The sequence below is a fragment of the Cheilinus undulatus genome, linkage group 5 (assembly GCF_018320785.1).
Source record: "Cheilinus undulatus linkage group 5, ASM1832078v1, whole genome shotgun sequence".
NCBI lineage: Eukaryota > Metazoa > Chordata > Actinopteri > Labriformes > Labridae > Cheilinus > Cheilinus undulatus.
The window spans coordinates 20669264-20685431 of NC_054869.1; the positions used below are offsets into that span (position 1 = coordinate 20669264).

General features: G+C 39.0%; 1 protein-coding gene across 2 annotated transcripts in view; it reads left to right on the plus strand.

Moving 5' to 3' along the window:
• The window catches only part of edil3a (EGF-like repeats and discoidin I-like domains 3a), a 197711-nt gene that overhangs the window by 108850 nt on the left and 72693 nt on the right, over positions 1-16168 (plus strand). For both annotated transcript variants that reach the window (XM_041788413.1, XM_041788414.1), the window contains exon 5: positions 6935-7116. In XM_041788413.1, coding sequence (XP_041644347.1) covers positions 6935-7116 — 182 coding nt within the window. The remainder of the gene's footprint in view (positions 1-6934; positions 7117-16168) is intronic.

Consider the following 16168-nt stretch of genomic DNA (forward strand, 5'->3'; position numbering starts at 1 on the left):
AAAGGTATTAAAACAAGCTAAAAATCAGAAGTTGTAAAGAAATATTTGTAACAATAATAATAAAAACAGTAAAATGGCAATAGTAGCAGTAATGGTAATAATGAAAGTGGCGATCAAAAGGTAGAATGATGATTAAAGGAAAATGGAGTAAGAAAACAAAATCACATAAAAGCAAGTCTATAGAAATGAGTTTTAAGAAGTGATTTAAAAGCAGTGACTGTTTATGCATGCCTTACCTCCTCAGACAGGTCGTTCCAAAGTTGAGGGGCCCTGTCACCTTTACTTGTAAGTCTGGACTTTGGAACAACCAGGAGGCCTCCACCTGAGGATCTCAGGGTGTGGGCTGCCTCATAGAGGGTTAAAAGTTCTTTTACATATATTATAGCCAGACCCTTTAGTGTTTTAAAAGTAATGAGTAAAATCTTAAAATCAATTCTAAAACTAACAGGAAGCCAATGTAAAGATGCTAAAATTGGGGTGGTATGATGTCATCTGTTAAAACCTGTTAGAAGCCTTGCTGCTGAATTCTGGACAAGTTGAAGGAGGGAAAGGGATTTTTGGTTAATACCAGAAAGAAGTGAGTCGCACTAATCTAGACAAGACAAAATGAGGGCGTGGATGACTTTTTCCATGTCTGACTGATGGGTTTTAATTTGGAGATACTGCATAAATGAAAGAAGCATGACTGTGATTCTATTGATATGTGCTGCAAAGGTAAGGTAAGAACCAAACTGAACTGCTAGATTTCTGGCTGTTGATTTTTTCAGTATGTGCCATACTGCAAATGTTTTGAGGGGGGTGTTGAATTTTCTGCTTTCTAAAAGACAGAAACCAAGAGGATGGATGTCAAATATGGATAAAACAGTGTGGAATAATTTTGAACAGCAGCAGCAATTGAATTTAGCTAGCAATGGGTTAATGTCAAAGACATGTAATGAAAGCTAACTCAGCATTAGGACGACTGTGGCTCAGCAGGTGGAGTCAGTTAGATCGGCAATTAGATGGTTGTGGGTGCGATTTCCAGCTCTGTAGCCAAGACATTTAACCCCAATTTGCTCCCACTGCTTCATCAGTGCCGTTTAAATGTGTACGAATGTTTTGAATGGCATAAGCTAATACTGATGGCCAATTCTCCATAGCAACCTCCACCATTAATGTGTGAATGAGGAGTGTCTGGAGTGAAAGGGTGTGAATGGGTACGTGACTTGCGGTGAAAAAGTGCTTAGCCAGACAAGTAGAAACTCAAGTCCATTTACCATTAGCTTCAAATTTAATGGTACAGTTTCCTTTTTTAAATGAAAATAGGAAATATTCTATTTTAAATCCATCTATTCTGTAAGAAACCTTTGTTTAACTCCCAATTATCCTGGCCTTGGGCCTTTTTTTAGTGATTTTTTTTCCTAAACCAGTGCTATTGGTCACCCTTTTCATCTGTCAGTGGGTTTTCAAAAATGTAAAACTAATAAAAAGTGTTAAAAAGATGCTGACTATGACCCTGCTGTGTGTTGATATGCTGGGCTGGTGATGTCATTCAGAGCCAAGACACACAGAAGCGATCTGGCTGTTGGAGCCACAGGATCAATGTTGCACAATACCCCTTCTGCAAACCAAAGTGCAACTTTAGTTAGTAAGAGGAGTATTGAAAAACATCAGAAAAAATCCCTTGGATCAGTTAAGTTCACAGGAGAACAGGAAAGTTTAATGACTGTTGTATAATTCTGTTTCATTTCCTTTCATCATTCTTCGTCTACTCTGCTCATCCTGTAAAGAATGCCACATTTATAAACAGAGCTGCCAATCATGACATCACATCCTGTCTTTTTCACATCAAAATAACCAATTAAAACCAGATTTAGCTGAGAAAAGGACACTTTGACATGAAACTGGGTGACAGTACCTGACCATCCTGACAGAATTGTAATTTGTGAAACATTTATTTGACACGCATGTCAGTTTTAAAGATTGCATGTTTTTTCATGAGAGGAGGCAGCCGACAGAGTGCTGAATCTTTTGGCTTCACTTTTGGGTAACTGGAAACTAACTCTAGTCATTTGTCCTCTCATACTGAGGTTTTGTCACTCCTGCAGAATATTACCCAAAGTTTGGCTTTTTAACTACTGATGCACAATTCTCCTTGACAATGGCAGACTTGCCCATGTATTTTTATGTGGTTGAAGATAAAGCTGCTAAGATAAGACACCTATTGATTTTGAACAAGAATGATAATGCCTGAGAATTCAAGCATATGCAGCTTGGATTTCTGTATAAAAAACACAGTGCTTATTTTTCAAACTTCCAGGCAACACTGCAGTTAATAAAAGATCCACAAACACTGAGCAATGAAGGTCTCATGAAAATGGCAATCTCTCTGAGTCCTTTTGAGGTTATTCTTTCTTTTTTTCCTCACAAAATTAGAGGCTTTTCTTATTAGGATCCCGCATCCACCTACACCATCCTCTCATTTGACTGGAAGCGATGACTCACAGGAAGAGCCAGAGAATCGAGGGTAACTTACCATGGTGGAAAACACAAACACTGCTCTGCTGGTATACACATCCACACACATAAAACACAAAGATATACTCTTTGCTCTTATCCAGCCTCGAGTCGTTCCCCCCGGACTGTCCTCAGACATTACTCACTGTCTCTGCCCGGGCCCCCTGTTGCCTGCATCCCCACTGTTAGCAGCTGGAGAAGTCATGCTGGGGCCATTTTCATTGTTTCATTCTTCTCTGACTCTTGGCTTTTTTTCTGTATTGTAAGTCTTTACAGCTCTAAAGCTCTGCCAGTTTCATTGTCTGCTGGTATGTGTATGTGTGTGGGTGTGTGCTGGCAACTTTCAGGTGTTTTGCTTAAATGGTGGAGATGGCTTTGCAGCCTTCAGGTGACCATCACTCCAGGCGATCCCTGAAGGCTGCTTTACACAGACACTTACAGGAGCATCAGTGCCTCTAGCTGAACTCTGCACTTATCATACGTCCTTTTTTTTTTTGGAACACTTCCAAGTTTCTCCTTCTCTTCCAACATGTTTGGTTTTAGGTGTTAAACACAGATATTTCAGAGTGAACTGAAGGGTGAGACACACAGTTCAGTAGACTTTGAATGAAATGATGCAGTGGGGTGGGATGAGTTGTAAAAATGGTTACCACCATGGTACCAGTACCAACACCTATAGAAATATCAATACTTTATTTTGATATCCTTCCACCTAATGAATCGCACAAAATTATGTCTGTTATTTGTGTGATTTGGGTGTTAAATTTCACTAATTTGCTTTTCTTATCCCATATTTGACAGGCACATTATACAGAAATTTCTGCACATTATTCATGACACCCAGACAGATTATTCTCCTGCTGACTTTCAATGCATTTTTTTTTCTCTCAATATAATCAATTCAGGCACTGTATGGGCACCAGCAGCATATGAAAAGTATTGATTTAGCACTGGTATCAGAAAAAGCCCAAACAAAACACAACCCTTGCAGTAGAGCCTTTTTTTTTCTTTTTGTAGCAGCAATCTATCAAAAGAAATAAAGCAGTTTCTGAGAGAGTCTGGCTGCCAACAGTTCCTCTCTGACGGCCACTCTCACAGACCATTCACCTGAGATGCTGTACATCTCAGAAAGGAAGTTCCGTAATTTGATGGTAAAAAGTATTTCTAGCTTTAGTTAATTTTCTTAAAATTCAGATTTATTCATCTGTCTGGCAGCTACATTCATGAAATGACCACACTGTAAACATTACAGACTGAACAACATTTCATAAAAGAAAGAAAACTGTCCGAGGTCTAATCCAGGATAAAATTATGTAAAGACCCGTTTTTCAAAGTAGTTACACAAATGATGGCTCACCTTAGCTTTGTTAGCTTTAGCTAAATCTAACATAGCTACAATAGCTACATAATTATGGTTACTACATAAGACAGCGTAGCTAAGTTTGCTTTAGCAAGGTGAGCTTCAGAAAATGTAGCAAACACTATTGTAGCTACATAGATAAAATATCGATGTAGCTTACATAGCTGCTTTGTTAGCGTAGCTTTAGCTACTTAGATATGTTACCATATAACTCCATTATCTACGCAGTTCTGTTATCTATGCAGCCCTGTTATCTACGTAGCTCCATTAGATCTCCTCCTCCTAGATCTGTTATCTATGTAGCTCCATTATCTACATAGCTCTAGAAGATGTGTAGCTCCCTTACTACATAACTCTGTCATCTACATAGCTCTCTTATTTGTGTAGCTCTGTTATCTACATAGCTCTATAAGATGAGTTGCTCTGTTATCTACATAGCTCTGTTATCTACATAGCTCTCTTATTTATGTAGCTCTGTTATCTACATAGCTCTATAAGAGGAGTCGCTCTTAACCTTAACAGGAGTTTAATTTGATTTTGTTTCAAAAGTTTTAGCGTGTATTTCCGTTCTGAGATATACAGCGTCTCAGATGAACTATCTTCAGCCAGATTGTCTTGCAGTTTTCCCCTGTAACAATTTTCTCACTTTTATGTAATACATGGCTAATTAAGGATTACTTGTACTACAAAACTAACACATTAAGTTACTTGTTACAACAAAACAAGTAAACTGAGTACTCAGACTACTTTGTAGCATGTTACTCCCAACACTGCAAATAAGTAAACACAGCTTGTTATGAATGCATAGGGAAATGCAAACAAGTTATCACTGTCATTTATTAAGTCTCACGTATGTCTTCTTGTGGTCAGGATTTTTTTTTTTTCTTCGATTTATCATGCAGACCAAATCTCAGGTAGTTTCTCAACCTGTGGTAACTATTCTTATTAGACTGCTTAGCAAGCATTAGCTCCACCAATTGAGGATAAAGAACAGTGAAACAAAAAACTACAGTGCTATAAAACATAGCATTAATAACCTATACGCTAGACTTAAAGACTAATTAAAACTTGAACATCTGGCACAACTGCAGCTCAGCACATCTCAGATTCATCTGTGCTTAAGAGCCACTGTGTGCAGGAGGAAATGTAGTGATTGAGGGGATTTTGCCTTCTCACTGCTTAGCAGAATCCATGCTGACTTTGTGTCACCTCACAGCTGTGGGAAACCAATTTCTAAACTATTGCAAGTGAATAAGTTGTATCTTACAACTTGTGCTCATAATGTTGTCCAATGAAGAGACAATCTAATTTACCGTCTCAGTTACAAAACTCTCTAACTCGATTTACTCAGCCTGCAGGATTCTGAAGGCCTGATTCACCAACGGTGGCAATATCCCACAGCTGTTTAGAGCAACAATCCAGCCCCAGTTGAATTCATTATTTTGTTTTCGTGGCACACTTGAGTCTTCATTTATAATGGCTTTCCGCTGGCTGAGTGAAATCATCATGGAAAACAAACTTTACAATCTACGTGCTCATTTAGTCTTTATTTAGTCAGTCCTATCATAAAATCTGATGTTATCACGAAAAGTTTATTTGTTTTGTGTTATATTTGACATTTTAAGAATCTTGTTTTGTGTGCAACCTTTTTTGAACTTAAGCTGTAGAAATATTAAGAATGAAAATGTATTCTGTGGTTAGTTTTAAACAGTTTCATCAGCCTGTTTTGTGGATGCATGCTCCCTTTCCATCTGTTCATTGTGCTTCAGTTCTCACGTGTTTCATATTAATAGTTTCCTCCACTAAAGGCTTTTTATTCAAACAAGGAAGACTAAGGAGTGCTTGTTTTGCAGAACAATATATTCTCTATTGGATAAACATTGCCAAGATGTTTCACCGCAGGTATGACTATTAAAATGCTCCTGGACGTACCAATTAGGATTACAAGGGGAAAACAAGCAGCTTAAAGATTAAAGGACAGTGCTTTTGGCTGAAGACATCTGTACTGTTGGATATTTAGAGTTGTTACAAAGGCTGTTGACTTTGGGGGTAATGCTGTCCTGAAGTGGTTACAGCTCTTTGGACAGAGGCTCAAGGGCTCTGCTTCTATTGGGGGAGATGAAGGAGCAGTGTGTTATTCCCTAGGATGAGGATAGCAGGATGGTGGAGAGTTGTTATCCTCTCCTCCAACTGCTGTGACTTCAGTTATAAAGGAAACATTTGGGAATTTTGTTGTTACCATTAAAGCATTTATAGAGACATAAAACAGACTGGACAGTGCAGTTTTGTGCCCTCACCTTCGCCTGGAAGGCACGTCCCACCCTCAAACCCCAAGTGCCAAGAGGCAAACTAGGAGGTAGCGAGTATACGTTGGAAGGATGCCTTACAGTCGTCCACAACAAACATGCAGCCTGGCAGGTACCCCATCATACATACTATACCATTCATACTGGCCACTTGCCAGGCAACCCGCTGGTTGCTGATGACTGTAAGGCAGCTTGGCATAGTTAGCGCTTGCCTTCTATGACATTATTCAGATTTGACTTATGGTAGCTAATATTAATAAACTCCCTCCTATAGAAGCTAGCAAGCAGGCTAACGTAGTTGTCTGAGAAATTAGCAAGCTCGCTCACTCAATATGATGATGACTGGTGATTAGATGAGAGGTTAAGCTCATGACTTAACCTGATTGGAAGGGGGATGGAGGATGGGATGTGCCTTCACAACAGCCTCTGTCCTCCAGGCAAAGTTGAGGGCACAAAACACCATCGAGCAACAAAGAACAACAACAAGAACTCAGCACAAAGATACACAGAAAAGTGAATGAAATGGAGCAGTTTTAATGACTCTGTCTGGTATTACAACTATTTGTCTGGCTTTATATCCATCTGAGGTTTTGGTTTTAAGTTTGACACAAACAAGAGTTTCGACTTTGATGTGGAAACACTTGAGAGAAAAATGAATGTGGAGGACAGCATCCCTGTTATTATAAAATACTTTCTTTGTGGTATTTTGTATTTCTCCTGAAGGAAAGCTGGAATGGAAATAATTTTCAGCTGTCCTTCCCTCTTTCCTCAGAGTGCTCTGGACCACTGGGCATGGAGGGCGGCATAATCTCCAACCAACAGATAACAGCCTCCTCCACCCACCGTGCTCTCTTTGGCTTGCAGAAATGGTACCCGTACTTTGCACGCCTCAACAGGAAGGGCCTGGTCAATGCCTGGACTGCTGCCGAGAATGACAGATGGCCGTGGATCCAGGTAAAGCTCGGCTCAGTTACAGGACAGGAGACATGCAGAGCTGGGGCTGAGGCCAGGACGAGTCACACATGAATTAAGACACAAGCATAGTCGTAACACTCCTAATTGTTGCCTTGATTTATGTCTGCAAAGTTCTTATGGCCTAACCTCTCCAGGTGGTCATTAATACTATAAATTGTATAAATGTCAAAATGCAACAACTTTAACTTAAGTTTTAATTACAGATACTTTAAAATTGATGGCTCACTTACTGATAATAAAGAGCAATAAAAAGTTTGAGCTAGGGGCAGAACAGATGTAGGTGTAGTCAGCTGTGAGGAACAGTGTGATGGGGCAAAAGTGTTTTCAGCTTGTGGCTGTTTGTTAACAGTTGCACAACTGTGCCATCTCTTATTCTGATGCTGAGATGTGAAAAGCTCCGAGGTTGTAACTGCCTTGGCACTTTCACTCTCTTTTGACATAAATTGAGTTTAGAAATGGGGGGTCTCCTGCAAGGAAAGTAAAGTGCACTGTACTGTCATGACTCGGTGCATTGATGTTTTGTTATGTATTGTGCAATTTCTGATCTGCACATCACTGTGCTGTCAAGAGACAGTTTTGATGCATAATTTTACACAACATTCAACAGCGCCATTAAGTGCAATTTTCCTGTTATTCCAAAAAAAAAATAGATTGAATGATGCTTGGCAATTCAGTGCCTCTTTTTGTCATTTTGAAAAGGAGTTACTCTAACTACCGAGAAGCCTTCCCTCTAAATCATCCCCATGAACTGTGTAATGAAAAGGGTTTGGATGTTTATGGCAGCGAGGCATTAAAAGACGCTAGTTTGTTCTTTGTAGCTTTGTTAATGTCAGCCTTTGTGCTTTGCAATTACTGAACTATTATTGTCAAAGAGCTGCAAAGATGCATCAATAACATGGATTTGGCTCGTATCTGACATTCACATCCCCAAGCCTCTGTCCTCACATTATCAGTCCATAGAAGATGTCCTATTATTTCAGTCTTTTTCCCTGTTTTAATTTTCAACGGTTACAATGACAGCCTTGTAAATCTAGTAGAATTATATGTGGTGTCTCATTTTGTTAAGCAGCAGTGAAAGCTGCAATTCCTTCATCTACAATGGTAGAGCACTCAGTATATCAACATGAGAGTTAAGAAGAGGTTTTTTTTTTTCTTTTTGTTGCCAAGCTTATGCATTATGATTTTGGAAACAAACAGAAATGAAAAACTCTTATAAGCTATTGTCATGATCTATACCTTGGCTTGATCTAGCCCTAATAAAAGCCCTCACTATATTATTCAAGGTCTGCAGGTCTTAGAAAGTATTGAAAGTGCATGGATCAATTTAGTTAAAACTAAGGCTTTTGAAAAGTATTAAAAAGTCTAACACGCAAGACCATAAGGTCAAACATTTTGCAGCTGTTATCAACAGTGGTCATAGGCTGTTTTTCTGGTTTTGCTTTTATATTTATTTTTAAGCAGAAGTGATATTCTGATGGAACTCCATCGAATCCAACGTCAGTCGGCATGCCTAGTTTATGTTCTGGCTTGTTAAATTATCAGTGCTTCCTTATAGCTCCTCTGTGTCCCATGCTACCAGGTTAACTATGTGATTGAGTGCTGTTTGGACGTAGATAATGGGTAATGCAGGTTTTCTGAGAAATGGTTGTAGAAGAAGATCATGGAGCTGAAGCTGGGACTGATTCTTGTTAAGATTTTACAGGATTTGCAAATAAAAAGCAGTTTTGCAGTGAAGCCTTTGCTGACTGGAAAACTAGGACAGAGTCGATGGATGTTAGCACTGCTAGCATCTCAAAGAAAGCTGTATCTGCAAACATTAAGAAATACTATCTGCATTTTCTTGACTATATTGTATATTATACTCATGCCTCTGTGCAGCCTGATATGATATGATACAATACAATATGCTACACTACTATACTATACAATACAATATGATATGACAATACGATAAAATACACTGGTAGGATGTGATATGATATGACATGCTACACTACTATACTATATGACACGGTACATATAATGGTACGATATGAGGAAACAATACGATATGCTACCCTTTTATGTGATATTATCTGATATGATATGATATGACACAATATGACCGGAAACAATACCATGTAATAAGAAAAGGTGTCATCCCATATGATGGACCATGCATATCGTACTGTACCAGAGAGTGGTGCATGTCTTTTATGTCGTATGTAGTACACATTGTGATAAGAGATCAGAACTAGATCATTTAATGCCTGTTATATGTTCATAAAAGAAATATAGAATAAAAGAGAGATTGTTTATTGGTTAATTTGTTGCTGTAATGTAAAAAAGAAAATGTTTTTGGCTTCATTGAATTTTCTTTTGTCTTGGGCCACTTTTGCAGTGACATACATTTTGAGAGCAGCCTTTGAAGTCGACTGTTTATCAGATGCACAACACACAGTCAGTGGACTGTGAACAAACTGTAATAGAGAAACATACAACAGTGTGACAGCATGATGGAGAAAGTGAAGCTGTAGCTAGCAACAAGAGAATAGTACGAAAGAGCAGAAATGGATTTGTTAAAAAAAAAAAAAAAAGAACAGAAACAGACAAAGAGAGATAGTCGAAGGAACAGCCAACATGAAGGAAAGAAAAGGAGCCGAGAACACAGAGAGGCTGAGGAGAGAGCAGGACATAAAACATTCAGGCGGTTTGTTTGACTTTAATGATGCCACGTGGGAAGTTGCGCGGGTTGCTGTAGGCATTGTGTGTTTCTACAGAGGGCCGGGATAATTGGGACGTAAGTACGGAGGTGTACAGTCGTGTCACTGTTTTGGGATTATGCTAAGGAGTCGCTGGTGTTCTTTTGTAGTGCAGAGTGAGGTGACTTTCTTTGCATGTCTGCCATGCGAAATAGGTTATACTGACAGCTGACACCCCTATCAGGATGGGGATCAGATATGTTTGGCTATTTGTAAGGTTTTCTCTGGTGCTGTGTGTTTCTTTGGATGCCAGCCAGAGTCAGCTCTCTCCTATAAACCTCAGTAAATGAATCAAACATAACACACTTTTAATAAAACATCATAGAAGGAAAGACAAAGCATGCATTTGCTGCATACTGGTTTGTGTTCATGACACTATAGTGTGTATGTATGTGTGAGCTTGCTGTTGTTCACACATCCTTGTACGCTGAGAATATCAGTTTTCCACAGCCTTGCTGTGGCTGGCTCACACATAAAATTGCATTTGAACACTCAGGGGAAATATGCTGCTGGTCTGACCATTATCAGGGAGATATGGCTGCAGCCACATGTTGGACGAATGAAACAATTCAAATCACTTGTAAAGGCTAAGGAGCTCCATACATAATTCAGAGCAAGCTAAACACTTAATGACATTATATTTGGATGCAGATCTCAATCAGGTTGCTTCCATGACATGCTAAAACCTGAAAAGGGTCTGATTCTGCATCTGTCAAGGGAGGCTTTCCCTTTTCATACCTAGTGCTGGACAATTAATTGAGTTCCTGTTTCAATTACAATTATAGTTTCCCATGATAATGAAGATGGGATAAAAGAGAAGGAATGATTTCTCTGTAGCATGCTATGTAGGGCTTGTTTCCTCTATGGGATTTGTGAGTGGGAAATACATGAACCCCCCCTGCTTTGCAGCACAGCATGTGCTGTGCCCCTCCCACCAAAACAGCTCTCACTTTAATTAAAGTGAGGAGCAGAGGGACTCATGCCATATATTTAGTTAGTTCAAAAAGTGAGAGAGCTAGAGAAGACAGGACAGGATGGCAGCCACTGGTTAATGAAAAAGTCAACTCAGTTTTTTTAAACTACTGGTTTTCAGGAGTTGGACCAGCAATAGTGTAATTATTATTGTATTATGATGTTTGTTATAATTGAACAGCTGAATTAAATCCATTAATCCACCATCTGTTATTAAGCTGGGAAATAACCTTACATGATATTCTATTAAACGATGATTTAAATCACAGTTACGCAAGCTAAACCTTTCTTTAAAATACACTGTAGAGAAGGGTTTCATACTTTTATATCTTGACTTGATGCTTTCAAGTCTTAACTAAGGATGTTCCTAAGCATCTATTTCAGTATGTGGCTAAAACGTTCATTTAAATTTCATTTAACCAACTAGTCTAAAGAGGAGAAAATCCTTAGAAAACAGACAAATTCCTCACAGGGTCATAGTGTCAGCAGGTGTGATGTTAGGCTGATATACTCTCTACAGCGTGGCTAACATTAAAGCTAGTGCTGTCGGCCCTCATTCCTCTTTGCAGATTAATATCGTGCTTTGAGATGTGGCTTCTTTTCACTTCAGGTGGAAGTTATACGTGAGTTTAACAATCGACAGCCTACGTACCACTTTATTTCCGTTCACTACTTCTGTGATACCGTGCTGTTCCTTCTATGCACTAACTGTCATGCCACTGCTGAGCTTCTCATGTTTACATCGGTGATGTGCCAGACAGGAACAATATAAAATCGTATCATCAGCAGATGGATATTACAATCATTAACTGTTATTATACATCTTTGTACATCTGAATGACTTCACAGATGTTGTACTTTTAATCATATTTTGTTTCTCTCCTTGCTGTGACAAAAAGCTGCAAATCGAGAACCAGAGACGACATAACCTCAATGTCTGAATTATTATTATTTTCTACCACAGATCTTTTTAGGTTCAGTGACAAGTCTGTAGAACCCCAGTACAGCTCTGGTCACCACAGTTTGGAGCAGTATACTGACCATAAGGTTCCAATACTACAATGGTTTAATAAGCTTAAAGAATGTAAAAAGAAAGGCAGATAGAAACTCCTTATGTTGTTGTAATATGTGCTTTTGTCTGCACGTGTTGTTGAAAACATTAGAGCAATGGGCTGGATATTAAACAGCCTCGTTGTGACTACGTGTGAACATGTTCACATGATTTTTTTTACACCAAAGTGCCAGAGGGCTCTTTGCCTGCTTCAAGGACACAAGTCGGTCTAATTTTAACAAAGCACTTTCATTTCCCTTAACAGTTTTATTTTAATGCGTAACCAACTGAGGTTGTTTGATTAATTCTACTTTATATTCCTCTGACCTTTGTGTGTGTGTGTGTTTGTGTGTAAGGTGTGATTGTGGGTGTATTACACTGATTAATAGTCTGTGGTCTTGGCAACATAGAGGACTATAAGCTGGCTACTGTGTGGTCTGTTCCATGTATATCCAAGGCTCTAGCTGTAAATAAATGTGTTTTTGCCTCTCAATGAAGGCTTCATGAGCAGCAGAATGTTCACTGGAAAATAAAAAATGTCTTATTTTGTGTTCTTTGCAGCAGTAAAAATACACATGCAGCGTTATTTTAAAGCAGTGAAGATAAGAAACTGAGTTTGTATCATGTTCAGGGGAATAACCTATAATTTGAAATTATTTATTGAACTATTGATTCTCTTCTAAGTCATTTATGTAGTTAGCCTTTCTTTTCTCAAACCAAATGTCTATAAATAGTTCAACATCATAACAGTAAACACTCAAACATGTGGTAATATTCCAAAAAGTCTTTGCTGGGAAAATGAAATAGCATATTTCAAGATTTAACTATGAAGTGCAGCAGTGATTCATTGTGACAACTGGTTCTTTTTAGCTCCACTCACCTTTCAGAACAGCAGAACTGAAATTTGCATCAGACTCAGGTGTCTTATGGTTCCTGTCTCTAAACCTAACCTTGCAAAGCAGATGGGTTTGTCAGACTCCATCTCTGTCATCAGGAAAATCCATCTTGAAAAGCACCAATCCACAATGTGGATGCATTTGAGGAGATCGAGGCAGTGTATCGCTGCTAGTGGAGTGATTAGCTTAGACTTAGCCACAGTGGCAGTTTTGTCAGAACTGGACAACAGATCTTTATTAAAACAAGGGTAGACGGCAATACTGAAAGTTTTCACTCTTCTCCTGGTCTGCTTTGGCATGAGTTTGCAATCGTTTTATTGTTTTCTCCAATGGCTGCCGCTGTGCTAGCTGTTAGCTTGGATGAAGCAGCAGTTTAATTATAACCAGACCACATTTCTTTCTAAAACAAGAGCATAGAGCCACACTGAAAGCTTGTCAAGGCAGTGGAGATGATTTTGCACGTCTCCTGACCGACCTTGGTATCACTTGTATTCACTGAGAAGCTCCGCCAATAATAATCTACGGTGGTGAAAGCTCGCAATCGCTAGCAATCGCTTTCTATTGGAGTTTTCCCAAATGTGAAAGGCATCCAGGCAATGGAGAAATGAACCGTCTATCTGGCATGTCAGGTTACTCTAAACCTGTATTAAAGGGGACATATTATACAAAAATCACTTTTTCAGACTTTTCTAACCAAAATACAGTGCTTAACAAATTTATTAGACCACCTGTCTCAGAGACCATCCAGCATCATGAAGTGCTTTAATGCGGACTCTTTCATTTTCAGTGAGCTCTCCACGTTTTACCATTTTGAACAGGAATGAGGAATTTCAAACTGAACTCACCCTTTTAGACCCAAATTTGAGCCGGCTCACAGGGCTTCTCTGATAAGTCAGAAATGAATCAAGCATAACATTCAACCACTAAAACTAAATTTTCTGTTCAGGAATGGAAGTAAATAACAAAAATTTGACATACTAATCAAGAAATATTAATGTGCTTTACTATTTTTTCGGTTTTTTGTCTCAGCTACCAGCTGAGATGCTGGATAGCTCAGTGGGTTACACTGCTGACTTTGATCTGGCAGATTGATGGTTCAATTGCAGTCAGATCCTTAACTTTGGACAAAAGTGTCTGTGACATCAGGAGTGCCACATCCAGCCACAGACACAGAAACAGCTCGTTCTGAGAAAGGCTGAAACAGAGGGATTTTTAGACATGCAAAAATCCAACTGGAGTGTTTTTTCAGCAACAAACTTCACAGGCATGTTTTGGGGACCTCTGAGGACAATATAAACTTGTCTTAAAAGGGTTAAATATGTCCCCTTTAAAAGAACAAAAAGATTGCTAAAACCAGGATTCAGCAGAGTTAAGATACACTATATTGCCAAAAGTATGCGCTCACCTGCCTTCTTAATCCATTGGTTTTAATATGACATTGGTCCACCCTTTGCAGCTATAACAGCTTCAGCTCTTTTGGGAAGGCTTTCCACAAGGTTTAGGAGTGTGTTCATGTGGGTTTTTGACCATTCTTCCAGAAGCATATTTGTGAGGTCACACACTGATGTTGGACGAGAAGGACTGGCTCTCAGTCTCCACTCTAATTCATCCCAAAGGTGTTCTGTTGGGTTGAGGTGCAGGCCAGTCAAGTTCATCCACACCAAACTCTCTCGTCCATGTCTTTATGGACTTTGCTTTGTGCACTGGTGCACAGTCATGTTGGAACAGGAAGGGGTCATCCCCAAACTGTTCCCACAAAGTTGGGAGCATGGAATTGTCCAAAATCTCTTGGTATGCTGAAGCATTCAGAGTTCCTTTGACTGGAACTAAGGGGCCAAGCCCAGCTCCTGAAAAACAACCCCACACCATAATCCCCCCTCCAACTAACTTTACTCTTGGCACAATGCAGTCAGACAAGTACCGTTCTCCTGGCAACCGCCAAACCCAGACTTGTCCATCAGATTGCCAGATGGAGAAGTGTGATTCGTCTGACACCTGATTTCAATTATTTGGATGGATAAGTGAATATTCTTGGCAATATAGCTGATGTCTTTCAGTAGAATCACATCTTGAAATCATTGATCATTTCTTCACAATATCAGTGATGATCAAAAATAGAGCTTCCTAAAAGCAGCATGTGAATTACAGCTACACAGCAGCTTCAGTTCTAGGAAGTTTTGGAAGGAAACATGCTGAACTATTTCTCAAAGTAGTGAATGTTTTTCAGAGAGAAAACTGGTTATATCACACCATGCAAACAAGTGCTTTTTTTCTTAGTGTTGAAAAAAAAAAAGTTGGAGAATGGAAATCATTTGATGTAAAAGTTTTTTCTCTTCTTCTCTCATGCATTTTACCCAGAGCACTTCATACACAGGAAGCTGCGTGTTTCAGGAAAGAAAGGAAAGGGTGAAATGGTGAGAGGGTAAGAGTTCAAACTGAACTTTGTCTTCTAGGTTTTCTCTCTAGATCCTTTTAGCAAAAGTTTTGAACAAAACTTTAAGAGTTTATGCCTTATGCTTAGGCCACAGATGTCTGTTATGTTTTTTCTACATCAGCATGTGTTGTCCTTCATTTGTTGCATGGTAGACTGAATCATCCCCTTCCATATTTTAGTTAACCATCATTCACATTGAAGTGTCTGCAGACATCTTTAGATACGATCTTGATTTAAAAACATTATTTCCTCACTCAAACACACAAATACATCACTATTAGTGCTCAGGTGAAGACATATGTTCTTGATTGCTCGTTAAAAGTGTGAAAGATCGCACCAATTACCCTCAGCGGTGGCCTTTTGGTGACAGAGCCTCTAATTAGTGTAAGAAGGATCTCCTTATGGAGAAAACTGGAAAAGAGAAACTGTGAATGAGAAAGCGTGGGTCACTGAAGCTGAAGTAAGAGCCTTCTTTATATTTAATTAAGATGAGATGTTGATTTAAGTGCATGCTTGAAATAGATGTAAATGAGTCATGTTTATATGTATGAAAATGATAAAAGGAAACCCTCGCTGAAATATAATAGTCTCTCATTACTCCTTTAGTTCCTGGCAGGTCAGATGAGGCTGGCGAGCCTTAACATTTTTTTTCTTGGACTAGGGCTTTAATAGCCAGTGGAATAATCAGTAATGTCCTCAAGAGACACAGCTTAGAGGTTTTCATTAACAGAAAAGGAGAATATAACTTGCAGGCTCTGACTTTCCTGTTGAATATTTTACTTGTAAATTGCCTTATTTCATAGTAATGCTAAGATTTCTGCTGTGAAAAGGAGCTTAAGCTCCTGGATCTGCATATGGTCATATCGTTGCTAAAGTTAAACCCCCATTCCTGGTAGATGAGCTTTAAAATGGTCCATGTTCTTAAATAGAAACTGAT